Genomic DNA, 23,864 nt, shown 5'->3' on the forward strand with positions numbered 1-23,864 from the left:
TTTTTTTTTTTTAACATGGAGAATATAGAAGAAGGATTGTTATTGAAAGAAAGAGAATTAATAGAATTGATATGGGAAGTAATTTGGGAGGAAGTGAAGGAAGTTGGTTATTTGATTGGTCCAATGATACCTGTGACACTTTCAATTTATTTGTTGCAAGTTATATCAATGATGATGGTTGGCCATTTGGGTGAACCTTCTCTCTCAAGTACTGCCATTGCTCTTTCTCTTGCTAAGGTCACTGGTTTCAGCTTTCTTGTAAGTACCTATCTATAATTATTTCTTGGATTTAAGTTATATACACTGTGAGTGTTAAGTGCAATTCAACTTGGTTATAGTTAGTCCACACTCTATTTTTCAGATAGTTATAGTAGCTTAACATGAAGAGTTGCATAGAGTTTAACTTATATATCCCGACTGTCAAATCACCTTTATCTTTATAATGGGTAGTGCGTCTTATTTTCAAGATTGTAGATCTCATTTTTAATAGAGAGTTACATATATATATATATATATATATATATATTAGCGGACCAGAATAGTTTAAAAAATTATTACATATGGATGTTGATGTATATAAGTTAAGCTCAGTTTTACCTGTATAAATAATATATGTTTTAGGTGACCTGGCTGAAAGTTATTCCTCCGGATAAAAAAAAGAGTCCACTTAGCCATTTGCACATCCCTTAAGAAACTACTCACTCCAAAAAAAAAATAAATGTAAATTGACTAAACTATCCTTAATTAAAATTTTCATGAGTATTAACTTGAACCATTGGGACTTGATCACTCAATACTTAACATTAACTAGTATGAACATATTGCAATGATTAAAAGAACATTCCATTATTTCTTCTTTAATTCGTTTAATGGAGTAGTTAAAAGTGCTCCAACTTACCGCACTTACCGAAGCAGTAAGAAGGAATAAACCTTTAAATTTATCTTCTCGAAATGGTCATCTAACATGGTTTAATATTCAAAATAAAATTTCAAAACGTCAAATGGAGCCACAATTTTCAATATTTACCACAAAAATTTGTCCTCTAAATAAAAGAAAGTTTGATTTCTGCATAAAAAATGAAATTTATAAGACTCTTGATCATCACATGCCATGAATAAATTTAAATGCCTAGACTAAACCATAAGTGAGCCAAACTTGGAATATGTGAAATAACGTGGAATGGAAAAAATTTAAATAGTAGTCAAACTTGGATAACCAAATGTTGAACCTATTTAATGATATCATAGAAAATTGGAGTAATAAAAGACTTTTAGGAATATGTAAATAAGGGCAATTTTGGAAAGATAAGGTGAATTGATTCTTGATTTGATAAGTGGGCACTTTTTTTAATCCAAAAAAAAAAAGAGACTAAGTGGACTCTTTTTTTGGTCCGAAGAGAGTATTTTACTATGGGTATTGATGTGCATAAGTTAAACTCAGTTTTACCTGTATGTATATGCTTTACGTGACCTGATAGTGTTAAAAATTATTACAATGTCAATATCGATATGTGTATGCTAAACTCAGTTACATATAGTTGTAGATTAATTTTTAAGCTGGCAATGCAATTTAACTAGTGATAGAAGGTTCTCGCTCTATATTTTAGGGTGTCATATTCATACTTAATGCATATACAGTGTCAGTGACTAAAATTAAAACTCTTTCTTGTGTAACTACTAGTGGGAAGAAGCCGTGCACTCACAAATTTAATTTTTTAAGCAGTGTCGATTAAACAAATTTTAAACTTATCATCTAAAATATATTTGTGTGGGAATAAATCATCTAATTAAGAATTTAAAATTTCCTCACATTTTCTGTCATATTTGCTAAAAAAAGTGCGTCTTATAAAAATTTTCTGAAAAATATAAGCATGTTTAGATGAGGATTATTTTGAAGTTGTAACACTTTTTCTACAATGATAAGGAAAAACACTCTCATGAACATTAGATAAATCTAATAAAGTACATTACGGTTAAAAAAGGGAAAAAAAATTGAGCACGTTAAAAATTGCTACTGAAAATTTCCTTCATCCTTTGGGTAACACAAATATTACCATTGAAAAATTGTAAAAAGTTGCCAAATGCAAAATACCTATGGAACCCACACGAACAAGAAGTATTCCAAAAGGATGCAGAAGAGTAAGGAAATTTAAGTGTTCCCACGTTCACATAAAGCTGCCCAAGCAACAAATAAGTAGGCGTTTGGACATTGCCCAAATCATCCAAAAAGACATAATTTGAGATGTGAAATCATGATTTCATAAAATATAAATATAAAATTTGACCCATACGTTTATATTTTATAAAAAAAGACCCATAAATTGATAGATATATTTACCAATCATGTTTACCAACCATTTGTATTAAATATTAATCTGTAAGTTGGTAAAATATATTTACCAATCATGTTTACCACATGGGAGGATTATATTAAAGAGTAGTTGCATTGCTATTCATGTTAAATTTTCCTTTTTATTGAACTAAAGTTTGCTCAATTAATGTTGTATTTTTTAGAAAGGTCTTCTAGTAGCGTATTAATTTTATTATGAACTATGATTTACTCATTTGGTAAGATTGTATAAGAATTGAGAAAATTTTGATGGTTTTCACAATTTGTGAGGTTTTTATATTTATAAAAAAATTGCAACTTAAGAAATTCAAATTGCATGTCCAAATATGATTTCATCTCATGAGATGAAATCATGTCCAAGCGGCTGCAGCCTAAAAGTTAATTATCATAATGGGCTCCAAAGCAGTTTTATTTATGAAAAATAAGAGATAAACTAAGTACAAATAAAAGCAAAACCAGGGACAAATAATAAACAAGTATGCGGGGATGCCAACTTGAAACTTTTTTCGCGTGTATTTTCAACAAAATTCATGCTACGTGTTGTATTTTGTAGTCTTGAATGGTGGTCATTTGAGCTGCTTATCTTGCTATCCGGGCTATTACCGAATCCCCAACTTGAAACTTCAGTGCTATCCATATGGTGTGTTCTGAATCTCTCTCGTAAATGATTGGTTCAGTTAGTAATATGATCTAAAAGGTCGTAGAATTGCTAATTTATTGTGACATTCCATTTTGCAGCCTGAACACCATTTCGACCCTTTATGCAATTCCATTTGGTCTCTCTGGTGCTGTAAGGTATGAATTTAATCCGACTTTTCACGTCCATGTGGGTTGTCTCTCAAATATGTGGATATTGAACTCCTGTTTATCAAATATGTGGATATTGAACTCCTGTTTACTTTCAGCACTCGAGTTTCTAATCAATTAGGAGCTGGAAATCCTCAAGGGGCTCGTGTTTCCGTGGTTTCTGTAATGCTCATTGCAGCCACAGAGACAATATTAGTAAGCACAACTCTATTTGCCTGTCGAAACGTATTTGGCTACATTTTCAGCAACGAGAAGGAAGTCGTGGACTATGTCGCAAACATGGCTCCTCTTCTATGTCTATCGGTCATAACTGACAGCTTGCAAGGAACCCTTTCAGGTTAGACTTTTTCCACATCTAGTTACTAGAAGAAAATGTAACAACTACGAGTGTCAGAGCCACGTTTTCTACTGAATCCCTTTTGCCGGGAAAATTGTACTATGTATATTGCTTAAACTTTTTCCACATCAAGTTACTACAAGAAAAGGTAACAGATACCAGTGGCAGAGCCACATTTACGTACCAAAAAGGGGCTCGATTGAATCCCCTTTGCCGGAAAATTGTACTATGTACAGTCAGATCTCTCTATAACAACCATCCTCTATAACAACATTTCACCATAACGGCCAAATATTTTTTGGAACCGATTTTTCATGTTATGTTATATTATATGTTCTCTATAACAGTATTTTCGCTGCGGCAGCCAAAAAATATCGGAACAAAACGATGCCTTTATAGAGAGGTTTGACTGTATATAGGTTAAGACTCTTTCCACATCAAGTTACTGCAATCAAATGTAACAAATACCGGTGGCGGAGCTACATTTACCTAGGGGGTTCAACTGAATTCCCTTTGCTAGAAAATTGTACTATGCATATTGGTGAATTCTTTATCAACGTGCATATATATAAATTGTTGAATCCACCACTAACAGATACATGTCAAGGACGGGCGTATGACTAATTGTGGTATTATGCACATTCTGGGTGTCGCGAGGGGATGTGGTTGGCAGCATATCGGAGCCTATGTCAATCTTGCTTCATTTTACCTTTGTGGAATTCCTATTGCTGCTTCATTGGCTTTTTGGCTCAATTTTCGGGGGAAAGGCTTGTGGATCGGCATACTTTCTGGTGCAGCTCTGCAGACTATTTTACTTTCTGTGATAACATGCTGCACAAATTGGAAAAAACAAGCTGCAATGGCAAGGGAGAGGCTTCATGCTGATGAAAAATTATCTATTGATAACAGGCTGATGTAATTGAGAGGCCTGTAGTTGAATTCAACAACACTGTTGAAAGTCTTAAAGAAGTTACAGAAGGCAGAACTAAAGGAAAGAAGAGAGCTTCCAATTTAGTGAAATTTTTGCCGGTTGTCACCTTTTCTGGGGATAGATGTTTAGTAAATGACCCTCTTTTTATTTCTCTTGCAACTTGTGACGGTAAACTGAACGATCCGTAGGAATATACTTTTTATACAATTGAACACTAATGAGAAACATTATTAGGGATTCAATCAGAAATTAAAATTGTCAAATTAATACCTAATTCAGTGTGACAATTTCACTAACTCAAACATTGAAACTATTGTCAAGATGTCGATGGTTAATGACAACAAATCTCACCAATACAAGTTGAGTTTGATCATAGAGGAGATACAACAGCTGATGAAACAAGCTAATGTCAAGGTAGAACACTGTTACAGAGAGGCTAACAAGGTCGCAGATCATCTAGCCAAACTTGCCTTAAACAGTCGGAATGAGTCCTTCTATGACTCCTATCAGCAACTTCCTGTGGGGGCTAAAGGTCCTTTCTTTCTGGACAAGAGTCAGTTGCCTTGTACAAGGCTAAAATATGACAAGGCAAACTTTTTTGTGAGTTAGCTGTATAGGTAGTTCTTTTTGCGCGGGTTGGAATGTCTATGTTAGCTTCCCCTTCCCTCTTTTTGCGAAGGATAAGAGTCTTATCCTGTGTTGTATTCGGAGGTAAGGCCAAGTCCCCCTTCTTGTAATCTGCCTCTTGATATATAACACCCCAGATAACCTGGGAAATCTTAATAAAATAAATTAAAAAAAAATGAATAATAACACTGAAAAAATAAGATTGGAAGTCATGAGAAAAAAGAAAAAGAAAAATGTGGCATAATTATGGAAGTCGTAATTCTTTCATATTAAAACTACTCTATGTAAAATTTACAACATTTCTCTGATAAACAAATTCAACATATGGGGCTTTGACTTCAGACTCCTCGGTTGAGTAGTTTATGAAGAATTGCCTGCAAATGAGCAAATCAACATGCTAATTAGTACTTGTCCAAAAATACCAAATAGTGTGAAGGCTTTTTTTTTTTAATTTCATAAATGGCTTATTATTTATTTTTTCTGTATAACTATCTGGTGTTTGGAACCCACTAGGATAATTAATCCAGATTCGCGCGGCGTAGGGACCATCACTTTGTTATATTTTTTAGTAGAACCCCCTTCGCTACTGGAGGGCAAAAGTATAACATACTACTTTGATCCAATAACTTGTTAGGAGTAGGTTTTGGCTATATACTCCCTCCGTCTCATAATCAGTATCACCTTAGCCAAAAGCACGGATATTAAGAAACTAATAATGCAATGTGAAGTTTACTAAATTAACCCTACATAATAAAAATTAATTACTTTTTCATCTTGATTAGAGCATGCACAAGTAGTAAACCCTTTGACATTGGGAATCCAACAATACCAAGTTACTATGTGGCTTTTCCAATCATTATTTAGGGGTCGTTTGGTTGAAAAATAAATTACGCTGGGATAAGTTATGGTGGGATTAATTACGTTGGGATAAATTATGCTGGGATTAGTTATTCTAGAGTTATTTTTTATTGACTGTTTGGTATGTTGGACTAAAAGTATTATACATTGGATAATTTTTAAAAAGAAGAGGTTTCTTCCTTATCCCGGGATAACTTATCCTGGGATAACTTATTCCACCCTATGGCAGGTATAAGTTATCCCAGCACTATTTTTACTCCTGGAATAACTTATCCCATGATTACTAACCAAACAAGGATAAGAAATTGCTAAATTCTTATCCCAGGACTATTTATGTTTATCCTTTGTACCAAACGACTCCTTAGATGTTACTTTAACTTGTCACGTTTTGTCTAAGAGTAGAATTGGAAAAACTAGCCAATTTATGTCTTTGTATCCTAAGATGACACTTATTATGGAACAATTTTTTTTTTTTTTGGCTAAAGTGACACTTATTATGAGACGGAGGTAGTATTTTTTACTATCACTTATTATGAGACGGAGGGAGTATTTTTTACTATCTTCTTTATTGAAATTATAAGAATAACTAGCAGAAATGAACAAGTAAAAAGGAGAAACAAATGACTTCTCAATGTTTTAATCAACAAGCCATGAGCCATTAGATCTTTTTATGCACATGCATTAAAATTTGAATAAGATTTATGAAGTACTAGATAATGAACATGGCATGAAGGAAAATTCTCTACTTGCTTATACCGACCGACTGGAAAGTGTGTTTATTATTTTCATGATATTGATATCCGCAACCATCCGAGTATATTTCAGACTAAAAGAATATGTTGTTCCTGAAAGAAACTTACGGGACAAGAACGGTATGATTTCAGTCCCAGATGTAGTTCATGTGATGAGATCAAAAGCCTCACTGGACGGAATTCAACAGATTGGCTGTGCCCGCTGTTGTCAACCAAGGAGATCAATTGGTGTTGTAAAAGATGTTCAAATGCCTGAAAGAACATCAAATATTTGTCATTAATTTAACCTTTGAAGATCCAAAGCTGAATGTTAGGCAAAATTTTATTTCTATTTTGAGTGATTGTACACACCCGGAGGCATACATTCCGTGCATAATAGTCAGTTGTTTGGAATGAATCATCATCATCATCTACGCTTTTTCTTTTTTTGAAACTGGTATCTGTCAAATCTCCCCAGACCCCACCTGGTGCGATTATACTGGTAATGTTTTTGTTGTTGTTTGTATTTGGCAAATCAAATACGCTTTTATACTCTGGAAGGCATAATAACATGGTTAGTCACACAGGATTCACACTATTAACATAAGGGATCATGTAGTAGTCCAACCTTTCATTACTGAATTTTAGTTAGTAGTCTCTTGCTCTTTGACTTCCAACCTCCTCAAGCAAACAAGAATATATAACTGTAAAATGGAGCAATCTGCATCAACAATATGAAAATTGTGTTGTTTTCAGTTTGATTCATCTTTGTGGTGGTCTAGCTAGAATGGATTAACTTACTAAGTACCCACAAAATTATTATTATTATTATTATTATTATTATTATTATTATTATTATTATTATCATTTTATCTTATAACAATATTTTGGTAAATCCCGCACAATCTCAAACTATCAGTGACACATAACATAGGTAGATTGAAATAAATAAAATTGGAAAGCACCCAAGGGTGTGGCCCAGTGGTTAATGAAGTGGGAGGAGGAACCATGAGGTTTCAAGTTCAAATCACAACGGAGGTAAAAATACTAGGTGATTTCTTCCCATTTATCTAAGCCTTGGTGGACAAAGTCACCTATTGTTGGTGGGAAGTAACAGGTATCCCGTGGAATTAGTTGTTCTTTGGTGGGAGGTAGCAAGTATACCGTGGAATTAATCGAGGTGCGCGCAAACTGGTCCGGACACCACGGTTATCAAAAAAATTTAGATAACTTTGGATTCAAATATCTCCAATTTGTACTGTACTAACAAGTTTTTGGAGAAATATCTAAGTTCCTACGCCACAGTTATTAATCAGCTTGATTACTCTTAAATGTTTTGGTTTTTTTAAAATAACTACCATCCTTGTCTGTACTGAACGAGTTATTTGAAATAAGATGCAACAACTGAGCATTAACTGAAGACACACCACATAGAAAATGGTTTGTGAGTGACTCACACCACATCTCCAACAGTATTTACTATTGGGGCCTAATCAAATTTCCAGACAATTTTCTACGACTCACAATGTCTGAGACTGTTGTGTCACATAAGAGAATATGAGTGAGAGGATATAGGAATAGCCAAAGATGCTGAGTGTCGAAGAGAAAAAAATTAAGGTTGTGTTTGGTATGTTTCCAATTTTCCCATGTGTATTACAATTTTCTCCATGAAAACAAGTTCCTTACAAATCAAGAAAATGACTTTCCTAGTAGGAATAGGAACGAAAAACAAGTTCCATAATTGTTCCAAGCTCATTGTCTCCTCTCCATCCCCTAACTCCCCCAACCTAGAACCCTTGACCACCCCACACCCCTGACCCCCCATTCCAGACCCCCAGTGTCACACCCCAATTTCCGATAGGGTGTGATGGGCACCCGACCCTTATCTAGGGCCGAGCGAACCCTCCGACTATCGTAATACTCGTATTCATATTGGGCCCTCGATCAGATCATAAATACATAATAAAGTTTTGTATGAAAAACGAACATACTTTATATCCTTTCAAATCAAACAAAACTTGCGACCGTACAAAATCTGTAATATCCTGTATAACAATACGACGGCTTATAGAGCCGCTCACAACTGACACCTTATTCACCCGACTCTGTCTGCAAAGTCTCTAACATAATCAGATACCATAACACACATATACACTGACTCGGCAAAGACTAGAAAAAAAAATGGAGCTCGCCGATCCCGCCGGAACATCTTCTCGCTAATATCTTCGGCTCACACAGGTGTACCTCGCGCGCATGAAACGCGGCGTCCACAGAAGGGATATCGACGAGCAACGACCGAGTATGTAAGGTGAGTAACAACATATAGAAGGATGCAAAACATGAACAAGAACAAGACGAAAACATAGGGCATTTCATGAGATAAAGAATAACCGCACATCCGAGTGCCCTTTGGGCGGAACCTTGCGTTTAGTGCCGCGGAACGTGCGCCCGATCCATATATATATATATATATATATATATATATATATATATATATATATATATATATATTATATTCTTTGAACGTGCGGCCCGATCCATATGATATATTGTCGCGGAACGTGCGGCCGATCCATATATATGTAATAAAAGAGTTTACGTACATCCGGGTGCCTTTTAGGCGGAATCATGCATGCTTAGTGCCGAGGAACGTACGACCCGATCCATATAAGTTAGTGCCGAGGAACGTACGGCCCGATCCATATAAGTTAGTGCCGAGGAACGTACGGCCCGATCCATATAAGTCGTCTGTCGAGGAACGTACGGCCCGATCCATAACCACATATCCCGCGTCCGGACGGTATCATATCATATTATACCAACTCGATCGATGGTTACGCGTATATAACGCTCTCTCGCCCTTTCCCATATTCCCCATATACATATACATATATCATATATCATATATCATATAAGTAGCATGCATGAGAGCCCAAAGAAAGTCATGTATCTATCGGAGTGACGTAAGGTCGGTAACCTCCGATCACACTATGGATTAATCATGGTCGCTTTGTCTCACCTTAAAGGAACGATTATTATAAGACGAGACTGTCAATGAAGAATAACTTCACGAGGAAACATATAACAGGATCATAAGGCATCAATTCATATACTTTGGAATCCTTAAAAAAAAAATCACCATTCATGAATAAAATTGAGAAATCAAGAAATAGCTCAACATTCTCATCTCGTCATCGAAAGCATAGACTTGAAGCCTTTAAACATAGAATCATCATCATCATATTCATCGTAGGAAAATATTCTCATTTTTGACATCATCGTTGTCATTGTAAAACATTTCAGAATTCTTTTCAAAAATAGGTCGTCAGAACCAACAAAGGAAAGTCGCGGGGCCCACGGACGAGCGTCAACCCAATCCGGGCCCGCCTATGAAAGTTAAAGATTATTACTCGTTATAGAGACTTCTACGAACGTTTCATAGCAATCCGAGACCGTATGTGAAAGTTACGGTCGTTCGTAGTTTCGGACTCGTTTAGGAACAAAATTCTTTTGAAAGCAAAACTTTTGAAACAATAAAGTTACGGAAGCATTTATGAAATCGTAATCCAAGAATCATGCCTTTGAAAGAAGGGACGAGCCTTAACATACCTTGGCCGCTCCCTAGGCTAATCCAACTTATGCCTTGGCTTCTCATGATCTACAATCACGTCATTAGATATCAACCATTAGTCATAAGCACTTAAGAATCCGATTTCAAACTAACATTTTGTTTACGGAAATTTGGGCAGCATTTCCCCTATAAATCCAACAACCCCGAGAATTCAACTCGGCCAAATCACAACAACCAAACCAACAATCATAATAACAACATCGATAGGCAATTCAAGATGTCCAAACCAATATCCAATCTTACCCGAAACCTTCCAACTCAACTAGAACAATAATAACACACTTTTCTCTTTCAAATTCATAAACTATATCAACATTCCGCATGTTAGCAATCGTCATTCTCATGAACACAAGAACCTATATTAAGATCATAGTAATTTCCAAAACAGCCCGTAACAACTACCATTTCAACATGAATCATTAAACCTTCGTTTTCCATCATAAAATTCATAACGACGATAACCAAAATGCTAGATAAAATTGATTCATCCCTTGCTATACCAAACAGCCCCATTCACGGCCACACATCAACATCATCATTTCATGAAGTTTATTCGTTTTCTACACATTACAACAACACACAAACATGTTGAATACAATTAATCCCTTACTCCAACACAACACACACTACACGGCCACACACATGCACCCACACGGCCACACTCCAACTTCTCTATTTTCATGATTTTCATTCATTTCCACACTTCACAACATACACAAACCATTCATAACATATGAACAATAAAATTGAATCATACCTCTTCCACATGCCTCTAACTCACGGCTAGAATTGCTCCTTGCAAAACAAATGGTTTTCTTCTCCCAACAACTACTCCATAGGATAGGGGACCTTCCATTTAGTAGGAAACTAGAAGGAGAATAATTCTCCATGATCAAATTTGAGGGGCAGTTTCGGCCAGCCCCTTTGGCCGATTGCCCTCTCTCTCTTTTCTTCCATTTTTTTTTCTTGAACTTTCTATGTTGGAAATGATAAATTGTGCCTTGTGTTATTATCACACATATATATATATATATATATATAAACATATAGGCACATGGCCGGCCACCTCTCTCTTTTTTTCTCCAATTTTCTCAATTTTTCTAGAGATTTCCTTAGGCCATAAAAGATGAATGAGTCTTGCATGGTCCTCTAATATCCACATATATACACATAAGTCCCTTACCAATACATAGTGTACACATGCACCACTTCATGGCAATGAAACAATTGGCCCACCATGGGTGGGACCCACGGCCACTATGGCTTCTCCAATAAGTCATGCATAATAATAGTTTCCAAATTCCAAGTTTGCCCTCGATATTCCATGCCAATAATATTTACAAGCGACTTGCGCATTAAAACAAAACCGGAGAATGGCCTTGCCCTTAACTTCCCGCAATTGTCTTAAAATATTCCAACGTACAAAATGCGGGATATAACACCCAGCCCACCTTAGACCATAGTGTTTTCCTAAATTACATTTAAAGAAAAACATAATAGTGATAACTGAGCAGGATCCAGAAAGTGTGAAGTAATAGCATCAAGATCCTGTCTTTCACAACTAAAGCTTTTTAAATGTTAGGTCCATTCTTATAGGCTCTATTTCTATCTAAAAACGCTAGGATATCCAATTGCAAACAAGAGACCTTTGATAGTATATGAATGCTAGATCAACTTTTAGGTGCATACTTCTATTTCTGATGCTAACCCTATTAATAACCTTCGTATTCAAGTTTTATGCACTGCCGGTGTATAACATGTAATTGTAGGTAAATCTATTCAATAGCATTAACTGATAACCTCGAATAAATGGTAAATAACCTGCTATAACAAGTTAAATTACACTGATGATACTGTCAGTATATATAACTTAAATCTATCCAGGTAATAAAAACGGTAGCATGCAAGAAAACGCTTAGTAATTTACTAATATGCCATGGCCACAACACCAAGACAGACATAATTTTGTGAGACTTAGGGGCGAACATCGTATTAATGACCCAAAATACCCTTTAGATTCATGTTTTTAGTGCTCAAAAATAAAATGCAAAAAGCACAATTTTCTCATCTATGGATTTGCTATCCACATATAATCGACTGTTAAAAGAATAAATATTCAAAAAATGTAAGGAAAACATAGGCCCAAAGTAGCCAAGCAAACAGATTTTTTAGGAAATTACAACAAAACAATTAAACTAGAAAAACAGAATTGTCAAAGGCGTTCAAGTTTAACTATAATCACTAAGATCACTTTTTTTTTTTAGAACAAGAAACATGAAAATAAATATGGAATAGCCATCGTATCATGTAAGTTTAACACATTTGAACAAGTTCCAACTTGTTTTTTCACTTCATTTTCTACTTTCTAAGTTATTAAAAAAAAATGGAATTTTGGCACTAAATTTAGAAGGAAAAAAAAATGTACCTTATTCTCCATGATTTCAAACAGATTAAAATTTGCAAGATTGTTCGTATGCACAGATTTCGCGTCTAGTTTCGAATAACTGACAAAAGTGGTTTCCTATATGCAAAGACTTTGCTCTATAACCGTTTTGTTTACCTTTCTCCTTAATTTCATCTAACTCTCCTCAGGACTTTGAAATTTAAACAAATTGATATTTTACAACAAGGGTATAATAGCATTTTTGGTTCCGCAATCATTGATAACTTTAGATTTTAGTTCTCATAGCTGACTTAACATATTTGATCTTTAATTAATTGAAATGAACAATTTTAATCCCTTTACCTGTGAATATTCACGATTTTATCATGATTAAGTACAAATTTTGATCATTTACTTACTCATTGGTTATGTTAAGTATGTATTATTACTCCATACTAGTGAAATGGTCCGCGCATCGCGCAGTCATAAAAAATCTTACTAATAAATACGTGAAATATTTCTTTTCTAAATCATCCAACAATTTTTTTCATATATTTCTAAAATCTTAATATAAGTGAATGAATTAATATACTTACTTCACTCACAAATTAAATTACATTGACTCATTTTAATTGAAACATTTAGAACAATTCAACAAATTTTAAAACAAAATGTGTTGTTGAAAATCTTATGGTGTTCATCCCGATTCATTTGTGGCCAAGGCAAGCCTTGTGACTGAAATCCTGGCGATTCGTCAGGATTTGTGACTAAAATCTCAATCATCACCATAACTTGTTGTTAAGGAAGTCTTGCACAATATCTAATATAAAAATCCGAGACATAGAAAGAACACTCATCTTGTCACAATATTAGAAAATGAAAAATATTAGAAGAAAATACTCACTCGTGTATTAAATGTTATCAATGTAAATTGTCTAGTGAACACATTAGCTTTTCGTATTGGAAGAGTCACAAGAAAAAGCGGCAGTTGATTAACACTGAATAACACTTATGTTTTTTTTTTTTTGGGAGTAGAAATATGAAATTAAGAAGATATGGAGGAACAACAGTTGGTTCCGTCAGCCTTTTCATACAATCTTCTCTCTTATTTCTCTTTATAAAGAGTTTCTTTTTATCTCGTTAAATCCCAGCAAACACATCTTTTGCGATTCTAAAGCTTGTTGTTACTCAAAAATTAAGAGAGTATTGATATCATCTCATCTCCTCATATGCAGCAGGAAGGAAAGTCCTGATTCTTATCTAAGCATATCTAAGCTTTAAAGGTTAAGGGCAAAAAATGCTAAAAATGGTAGACCTTTTAAAAGAAACTATGAAGAAAATTACTAGAATCTTTAGTTATTGTTCCCAAAGGCTTGAATTTTCACACTTCAGCTGTGACAATTTCCTTCCACCATATGCAACAAAATTTATCCTATCCTCTTTAATGGAGCAATATAATCTAGCATTTCTTTTTATCTTTTTGAGTCTCATGTTCTCGAGACTCTAAAAATTATAAACATTTAGTATATATCCTAAATTCAAACCTCTCAATTTTCACTATCAATGCATGTCTACAGTTACAATGAGGGAAGAGGAAATGGTGGATTAGTAACATATGTGATAATTGAGGCACTTAAATTTCTTCCTTCTCCATATACCCACTTTGCACAATGATCGCATAAAGCTATTAATATATGATTATTCACTTTAAAATTCAATGCTGACATATCTTAATTGCAGATTAAATAAATAATAATGATGTGGAAGAGAAAATAAACCAAAGAAGAGAGAAAAATGCCCAAAAAAAAGAGAAATATGATTCTAGGCCATAAAGAGGTGCCACATCACCTTGTCTATGCCTAGCTTTATATTATACATAGATTTAGCAACAATATAGTCCTAAAATAGTTCAAATATAATATATTCTCTACCTGAAAATACTCAAAACACATATTTTATTTAATTGAAGGTTAAATGTGAATACCAACGACTAAAATAAGAATTTCATGATAATTGAGGGACCTAAATGCTATTACCCCTTACAAACTGGTTTGGCCTTGCTGACACAAAATATTAACATACTAGTGTCACTCGGCCCGTGCTAAGCCCGCTCCAAACTGACATTAAAAATTCAATTTATAGATATTTTAAATAAATTTTCTGCTCTTGGTTCATTATTCTTGTAACATCAGTTTGCCATTTTCGAAAAACTTCTAACATATTAAAGTATAAAAATGTATGTTAAAAGAAAGCATTTTTCTCAGTTTATATATTAATGTTTTTTAAGAAAAAAATCAATAATTGAAAGCTCTTCTAATTTAATTTTATGAGATTAAGTCCCCGATGATCCTAATTGAGCTTTTCATATGTTAAATTAATTTCATTTGAGTTCTTTGAATTGAACTCATATTGGCTAACTTACTTTTTACCAAAAAATATTTTGCAAAATACCGGATAATTAATATGTTATATAATTTAGGACAAAATAGTTAAGTTTAACATTAAAAAAAATTTATTACTCTTGAATTATATAAAATATATTATCCGGTTGTTTACAAGATATTTTAAAAGTAACAAAAGTAAAATATACTTTTTGCAATTGTCTAGTATTATTACTGTATCGAGATCAAATTATATTTCTTTAAATACAATGTTTTTCAAACATTTTTAGAATATATATCTTATAGTTCCTTTTTTAATATAATAATTTATTAGATAATTTTATGTTAAAAGTGCGCGCATGTAAATTTTGATTAATTAACTACCATACTTCAGAATCTATTTTTCGATTGAGACAGAAGGGCTATTATTTAGATTTTTGATAAATCTTAAAAGTACTTAACAATGATATATTGAAACAAGTTTAATAATATTTTCAAATAAAAAACTCAAATATGTATGAGTATGGTTCGTGGGGGGCCACTGTAACATTTTTCATTACATCATCTTTTTTAGTGTCATAAAAAAAGCCCAAAAAGTTCTTAAAATTTACCAAAATGTGTGAAAATTTATAAAGTCATAAAAGTTTGAAGTAGGGATAAAAAAAGGATAAGAAATTCATGTGAGGACTACAAAAGATGGAGATTCTCCCTTATATATAGTAGTAATTTTTTACATAAATTTTGATGATTTGTGACAAAGTTCTTGTGTAAGTGATAAAATATAGGTCTCAATTGCATAAAATCTGACACACAAGTTTTTCCTAAAAATTAAGTAATTTTTGTGTATAATTCTTTTTAACTGAGCTCAGAGTAATTTCACTTATTACTGCACTTTACCCATCGTAATAACAAGTTATACGATTATTATTTGTCCCGTTTAAGTCATTAAAATTTAACCATTTTATTCACTCTAACAGTAAAGTCACAAAAATTTTGTGCACCATAATAAATTTTGCACGAATAAAATTATTTTGCGCCGCTATTTAACTTAAACCCGGTAAAAAGTTATGTAAAAACAACCGTCAATGTAAGAAATAGGGGTTCAATACCATGCGGATTACTAAAAGACTTGTGCTGCCTTCAATTAATTAAAAATTAAATGATTTATAGTCAATATTATAAAGACTAAAATTAAACCTTATTAATAACACAGATAATTAATATTAAAAGTAATAGTACCCCTTTAATAATTAAAAAAATATCCCATGTTCATCTTGGGGAGCAAGGAAAAGGAAGACATATTAAAGATAAATTACCGGCTTACCGTCAAAGGATGTATGTGCAGCGGGTGGGCTGCTCATTCCTTAACCAGAGATCTCGAATTCGAGCTGAAATCCTGGATAAGGAGCGCTTTTCCCCGAGTGAGACCCTACGCGGCGTGAATCCAGATATAGTCGAGCGCTAATGCGGGTTCTGAACTCCGGAGGGAAAACGAAAAAAAGATAGATTAGTTTAATACTTTAGTTAGCCAAGTACAATCCAATAAACAGTTAGCAGAGACAAACAAACACCTCTTCAAACAAACCACAAGCATCATTACATAACAAAATTCTCAAACTTTCTTGTTTTTATCGGCCACATCGCCACTGATAGCTCCATGGGCAAGGATGGCGTTATAGAAGCCCTAAGAAGACCATCTTCAAGGTCACAAGCCAAGGTTACTGGACTTCAATTAGAAATCAAGAAGATAATTATCATGGAAGAAAAGCCCAAGAATGAGTTCAAGAATTGTGAAAAGGAATGGGCTAAATGCTACACATACTTTATGGTCCAAGTCCAAGCCCAAGAGGAGGAAGTTTGGGACCCACATGAAGCCCAAAGGGAAGCCCAAATAGCTGAAAATCAGACCTATAAAAGGGCTGAAATTCTGCCTAAAAAGGGCAGCAAACTCACGTTTGAAGTGCCCTAGTATTAGGCAACTTTTCCTATTTTGATAGGGAATAGTTTTTGGGAATTATTTTACATGCTTTCCTAGTTAGGTTTTAGTATTTATTTATTTCCATAAAAGTAGATTCTAATCCCATTCTATTTGGGATAAGTTTCCCCTATATATAGGGGTGGATTTTGTTATTTTCATTAGACAAATATTATTATTACTGAGAGTTTCTCTACTTTACACCTTTGTGTGTGGCTACTTTAGATTTATCTTGCAATCTTATAAGAACGATTCTTTTAAGAGGTAAGATTAATTCGTACTTGATATCTTTGGTTCTTATTTGTAAATTAAAGAAGGTAATTAGTCTTACACTAGTTATTGTCTCTAGTTTCTTCGAAATAGAGGTTTAGATCACCTTTTGATCTAAGTTCTTGAATTGACTCTATTAGCATCATAATTAGCTTTAATTCGTTAATTTTGAATACTAAGATCAATTAGGGTTCTTAGCACTTAATCTTGAAATTTAGGGATTTTATTCTTGAATTTCGTCTATCTTTACATTCTTGTCTTTAATCTTCGTATTTTTGCTTCCGCATTATAATTTTGTTTAGTCAAGTAACCCGATTCTTATCAAATGGTATCAGAGCGGTGCTATCAAGGTTCCATTCTTGATAATCTTAGGAGTTTCGTAAAAATAAAAAAAAAACAAAAATTCTCTTTTTTTTTTCTTTTTTTTTTTTCTTTTAGTAGCTTAAAATAGTAAAGCTATAATGCAAAAAAAAAAAAAAATCTTGCAAATTAAGAAACTCCATAGTTGTTGTGTTTCTTGTTTTTCCAACATCAAGAAAGAAAACCAAGAAGAGGGGAAATTTAGGATTTTTTTTCTTTTCATACAAATTGGTCTTTTTCCTGTCTTGCCAAACCCAATCCGTCTAGGTGTTGGTAATTTTTTTTTCTCTCTACATCTTACTTCTAAAGGATTGTTACTTGTTTATATATAAATCCTAAAGGAACCAGCCAAAGGTAGTAATTTGAGTGGAAAAAGGTGTCACGCCCCGAACCATGGCCTGGGCGAAACACGGCACTCGGTGCCATACTGCATGTGACCGAGCGAACCACGTGGCTTGCTAAATCATCATGAGGCATACATGAGCGGAAATATAGCATGAACGTGATGAGCTTTTATAAAACATGAGATGTCATAATAATTTAATGAAATACTCATTTAAATCATGAATGCAGAAATAACATGAATGAGCCAAAATGGCTATACGACTCCGAATGTCGGACATAACATAACTGACTTGTCTAGTCTATGAAACCTCTATCATGAGTCCGCGGAAAACATACTTGCGGGACAAGGCCCCCGATACCTTAGATGCATAACTAATCATAAACAAAATTTGACTAAACCCGAATGAGATGGGGCTCACCAATAAGCCGATACGAGCAAATCCTGCGAGCGGATGCGGCGTCACGTAAATACGTACCGCATCGTGAAATGCGGGCCCCCGGCGTTAAAGGGGACGTCAAAGACATTGAATGTCTTGGTATGTAAAGCAACTGAATGAAATAACATGGGACATAAAGTAATAGAGATAAGAACTGAACGTGAAACTGAAACCTGGTTATGAGCATGAACATGAATACATATATAACATAAAGCATGAGTAAAAATATCATAAGTAGGGAGAGCAATAACTTATAACCGATCCATGGTCTGGTGCTTGCGTCCCGCCGCCGGAACACTCGATCTTGCCGGGGAACATGAGATTTAATAAAATATGAAAGGATCCGGTCATTATGAGAGATCGTCGGGACATGGGTGGAGCGATCCTCATCCTACGGTGGCTACGTAGTTTCGAGGCTATACGAAGCCTTCCTCGGTAATTAAAGCAACTCCCAAAAACATGAACATGTAAAATAGTGGCACTTGCTGCCCATAGTATGTCATGAAACATAACTTGCCTGTACATGGTTTTCATGAATCATAACTTGCTTATACATGGTTTTCATAAATCATAACTTACTTATACATGGTTTTCATAAATCATAACTTACTTATACATGGTTTTCATAAATCATAACTTGCTTGTACATGGATATCATAAATTATAGCTTGCTTGCATGAACTTGTAAAACATGTATAGTATTTTCTTGAAAATAGCATAATATATCATAAACTAGCATGCATGAACCCATGGAATGAGATATATGGATTTTTCATAGATTACGGACGATTCTTAATAATCATAAAGAAATATTAAGAACTCAATGATGGAATTATAACAATTCATACATAATATAATCATGGACATGGACATAGGGTTATCATGAGCATGGTATAGAAACCCTAGTTTTCGTAAAGAATCATAATTTATGGATTATGAGGCGTGGGGAAGAATAATGTTGTTCCCACACGTAGATAGTAACTCTACATACCTGTAATGCTCCAAAATCTTGAATTAAAGACTTGAATTTTGGAGAAGATTTCCTAAATCTTGATTGAACCTTGAGATGGGTTTTCTTGAAAACCTAGTTTATGAACAATGATTTCTGCTTAGATTATTAGATATATATATGTTAGAATTGAGTTGGAAGGGTTTTGATTGACTTACCTTGATGTTTTGGATTGTTGCTAGGGCTTGGAATTGTGAATAATGAAATAGAAGAACTCAAGACTTGGATTTATACAAAAAATGAGGCAGAGGTTAAATGGACATATTATACGGTCCGTATAAAGTTATACGGTCCGTATAATATGACCATATTTTATCATGGTGGAACAGAACGTCGGTTTGGAGCATCCTGAAGTACGGACGAGTTATACGGTCCGTATAAAATTATATGGGCCGTATAACCGTTCGTATAACATGATCGGTGAACGGACTACTTTTGCATCTCTTCAGTAAAATGGCCATAACTCTTTGCACAGATGTCCGTTTGACCCCTATAATATACCGTTGGAAAGGTATTTCAAAGGGATACAACTTTCATTCAGGAAGTTTTCCCAAATTCCTAATAAATAAAGGGGTTATGGTCATTGTAAGTAAGACCTTCTATAACTCACTTGCAAACATGCCCCGTAGAATGGCTTCCAACTTTGCTTTGCCCAAAGACATTTCTTATGACTTTATTAGTTTTCAAAACACTTATAACCCTCATATTGGTTCCATTATGTTATCATCTTATGAGTCAAACCTTCGCCTGAAGCTACGAGGTGTTACAAAAGGTAAGGGAGGGTGGGATCAATTGAGGGAAAAAGCCGAATTGAGAGATATTTGTTTTTTAATAATTTCAAGATGTCTCAAACAGGAAAGGAGAGTGAAGTAGGCACTCAAAACAACAACTTAGTCGAGATGCTCAGAATGATTATTGCCCGACTTGAAGCGTTAGAGGCAACCTAAAATCCACCTAATCTGGTGAACGTAGCCGATGTGCTGAGAATCCAACAACATCCGATTCCTCAGGTTAGGAGACAAGTTGTTCGACCTCCTCAATTCCAACAAGGTGAGGATCAGTTTGGAGACAATGAGGACAAATTTGAGAAAGCTTACCAAATGAGGAACGAAAGAAAGGCACCATGAGCTAGGGTACGAGGATGACAATCTTAGTAGCATTAAGATGAAAATCCCTACTTTCAAGGGAACAAGGGATCCAGACATATACCTTGATTGGGAGAGAAAGGTGGATGCCATCTTTGACTGTCATAACTACTCTGAAGGTAAGAAGGTTAAACTTCTTTGTGGTTGAATTTTCTGACTATGCTGCTAGTTGGTGGATGAAACTTAGCAGAGATAGACTAGACAATGGAGAACCACTCGTTGCGACATGGGACTAGATGAGAAGGGTTATGAGAAAGTGTTTTGTGCCATCACATTTCAAAGAGATCTGTAACAACACCGTCAAACTCTTAGGCAAGGTTCTAAGTCTGTGGATGATTATTTTAAGTCTATGGATATGGCTATGATCCAAGCAAATTGTAATGAAGAAGAGGAAGCCACTATGGCTAGGTTTCTTAATGGGTTAAATGGAAAAATAGCTGATACAGTAGAATTTCAACAATATGTAAACTTAGATGAGTTGGTAGAGTTGGCTGAAAAAGTAGAAAAACATATTAAAAGGAAGCAATAAGCTAGTTCATGGAAAAATCGATCTACTACAGCTCCAAGGAGGCCATGGCCAACAAATGAGGAGAAAACTTTGCCTAAAGCACAAGATGATAAGGGCAAAGGTAAATGGGAGGCCAAAGATGGGGGTAAAACATTTAACACAAAAACTTCTACTCCTTGTACACCTTCTAGTGCGATACAATGTCATAAATGTCAAGGGTGGGGACATAAGGAGTTTAAATGTCCAAATAGAAGAACTATCTTAATTAAAGATAATGGGGAATATGAGAGTGAAAAAAGTGAGGGAGAAGGAGAAGAAAAAGACGGTGTTGAGAGTGAGGACGAGAGAGATGTGGGTCCTCATGCTGAGGGAACTTTTTTGTGGGTAGTTAGGCGTCTTATGAACATTACTATGGGAGAGCTTGATGAGGCACAGAGAGAAAATATTTTTCATACACGATGTGGGATAAAGGGTAAAATTTGCTCTATGATTATTGAAAATGGTAATTGTGCTAACGTGGTAAGCGCATACGTGATGGAGAAATTGGGAATACCATGCACGAAACGTAAGACCAATTGCAAGCTCTAATGGTTGAATGAATGTGGAGAGCTCAAGGTGAGCAAACAATGCATGATTTCTTTTTCTATTAGGGAGTATTCTGACGAAGTTCTCTGTGATGTTGTACCAATGCAAGTTTGTCATATTTTATTGGGACGACCCTGGCAATACGATAGATATGCTTCCCATTATGGAAGGAGAAATAAGTATTCTCTTGAACATAAGGGGAAGAAGTATATTCTTGCACCCTTAACTCCTTCCCAAGTGTATGAAGACCAACAACGATTGAAAAAAACAATGGGGAAACATAGGGAGGGATAAAAAAAAAAGAGTAAGAGTATGAAAACAGAAAGAGAGGAAAAAAATCAAGTGAGGCGTGAGGAGAGAGAGGGTAGCGACGAGAGAAAGAAAGGGTGGGAAAGAGTGAAAAAAATGAAAGAATTGGTGAGAGGAAAGAGGCTAAGGGTGAAAAAATAGTGAGCCTTGCAAAAGCCAAAGAATGTTTACTTGAAGAAAAGAGGGGTTGCCCATCATCTTGCTTTCCCATAGGAAAGTTATGATTAACACTAACGATTTAACTTCTTCTTTGCCTAGTGTTATTTCAAAACTTTTGCAGGATTTTGACGATGTCTTTCCTGAGGATATCCCTAAGGGTTTACCTCCTTTGAGAGAAATAGAACATCAAATTGACTTTGTGCCTAGATCTCAACTGCCGAATAGGCCTGCTTATAGAAGCAATCCTGATGAAACAAGGGAACTACAAAGACAAGTAGAAGAGTTACTTGAAAAGGGATTTGTGGGAGAAAGTATGAGCCCGTGCTCTGTTCCCGTGCTTTTGGTACCAAAAAAAGATGGTACTTGGAGGATGTATGTGGATTGTCGCGCCATCAACAAAATAACGGTAAAGTATCGCCATCCTATTCCTCGTCTAGATGATATGCTTGACCAATTGCATGGTTCTAAAATTGATTTAAAAAGTGGATACCACCAAATTCGAATGAATCCCGGAGATGAGTGGAAAACTGCTTTCAAAACTAAGTATGGATTGTATGAGTGCTTAGTGATGCCGTTTGGTTTAACTAATGCACTTAGTACTTTCATGAGACTAATGAACCATATCTTTAAGGATTTTCATGGCAAATTTGTTGTGGTCTATTTTGATGATATTCTGATCTTTTCAACCTCTCTTGAAGAACATGTGGAACACTTGAGGTTAGTTTTTGATATGCTTAGGGAGCAACAATTGTATGCTAATTTGTCAAAGTGCACGTTTTGTGTTGATAAAGTAATCTTTCTTGGTTTTGTTGTTAGCTCAAAGGGTGTTGAGGTTGACGTAGATAAAATTAAAGCAATTAAAGAATGGCCTACACCTAAGAGCGTGACGGCAGTTAGGAGTTTTCATGGACTTTGTAGTTTTTATAGGAGATTTGTGAGGGACTTTAGTACAATTCTTTGCACCATTAATTGAAGTCATAAAAAAGGATAAGGCTTTTAATTGGGGAAAAGAACAAGACCATGCATTTAATGTCTTGAAGGATAAGTTGTGTTCTGCTCCTTTGTTGCAATTACCTGATTTTTCTAAATCCTTTGAAATTGAATGTGATGCTAGTGGAAAAGGTATATAGGCTGTTTTAATGGAAGACTCTAAGCCTATAGCATATTTAGTGAGAAATTGAGTGGAGCTACATTGAATTATTCTACTTATGATCGTGAGTTATACGCCTTGGTAAGGGCTTTGGCTACTTGGCAACATTACTTGTGGCCACGTGAGTTTGTGATAAAGACCGACTACGAGTCATTGAGGTACTTGAAAGGCCAAGCTAAGTTGAGTAGGCGACATGCCAAGTGGGTGGAGTTCATTGAGACGTTTCCTTATGTGATTTCATACAAGCAAGGTAAGGACAATGTGGTGGGCGATGCATTATCCGAAGGTACATTCTTGTCTCTACTATTACTTCTAAACTAATGGGATTTGAGCACATTAAAGGTTTGTATCTTGATAATTCTGAGTTTGGGGTTGCTTATGCTGCATGTTTGAAGGGACCGTTTGAGAAGTTCACTTTACGTGATGGGTTCCTTTTCAAGGAAAATAAGTTGTGTGTGCCAATATGTTCATTGCGTGAGGTTTTTGTAAAAGAGGCATATTGCGGGAGTCTTATGGGACACTTTGGAGTGCCAAAGACCTTAGATATACTTGTTGAAAATTTCTTTTTCCCTGGCA

General features: G+C 34.9%; 2 protein-coding genes across 2 annotated transcripts in view; both read left to right on the top strand.

Annotated features, from left to right (window-relative positions):
- The window catches only part of LOC132067585 (protein DETOXIFICATION 12-like), a 29,987-nt gene continuing 6,123 nt past the window's right edge, over nucleotides 1-23,864 (top strand). Inside the window, exon 1 of the mRNA XM_059460858.1 lies at nucleotides 1-258. Coding sequence (XP_059316841.1) covers nucleotides 16-258 — 243 coding nt within the window. The 5' untranslated portion in view covers nucleotides 1-15. The remainder of the gene's footprint in view (nucleotides 259-23,864) is intronic.
- LOC132067586 (protein DETOXIFICATION 12-like) lies at nucleotides 2,861-4,467 on the top strand. Its single transcript, XM_059460859.1, has 4 exons — nucleotides 2,861-2,990; nucleotides 3,089-3,145; nucleotides 3,256-3,492; nucleotides 4,140-4,467. The coding sequence occupies exons 1-4, from the start codon at nucleotides 2,881-2,883 to the stop codon at nucleotides 4,411-4,413; spliced, it is 678 nt and encodes a 225-aa protein (XP_059316842.1). The 5' UTR covers nucleotides 2,861-2,880; the 3' UTR covers nucleotides 4,414-4,467.

This window comes from Lycium ferocissimum, chromosome 8 (genome assembly GCF_029784015.1).
Source record: "Lycium ferocissimum isolate CSIRO_LF1 chromosome 8, AGI_CSIRO_Lferr_CH_V1, whole genome shotgun sequence".
Classification (NCBI taxonomy): Eukaryota; Viridiplantae; Streptophyta; class Magnoliopsida; order Solanales; family Solanaceae; genus Lycium; species Lycium ferocissimum.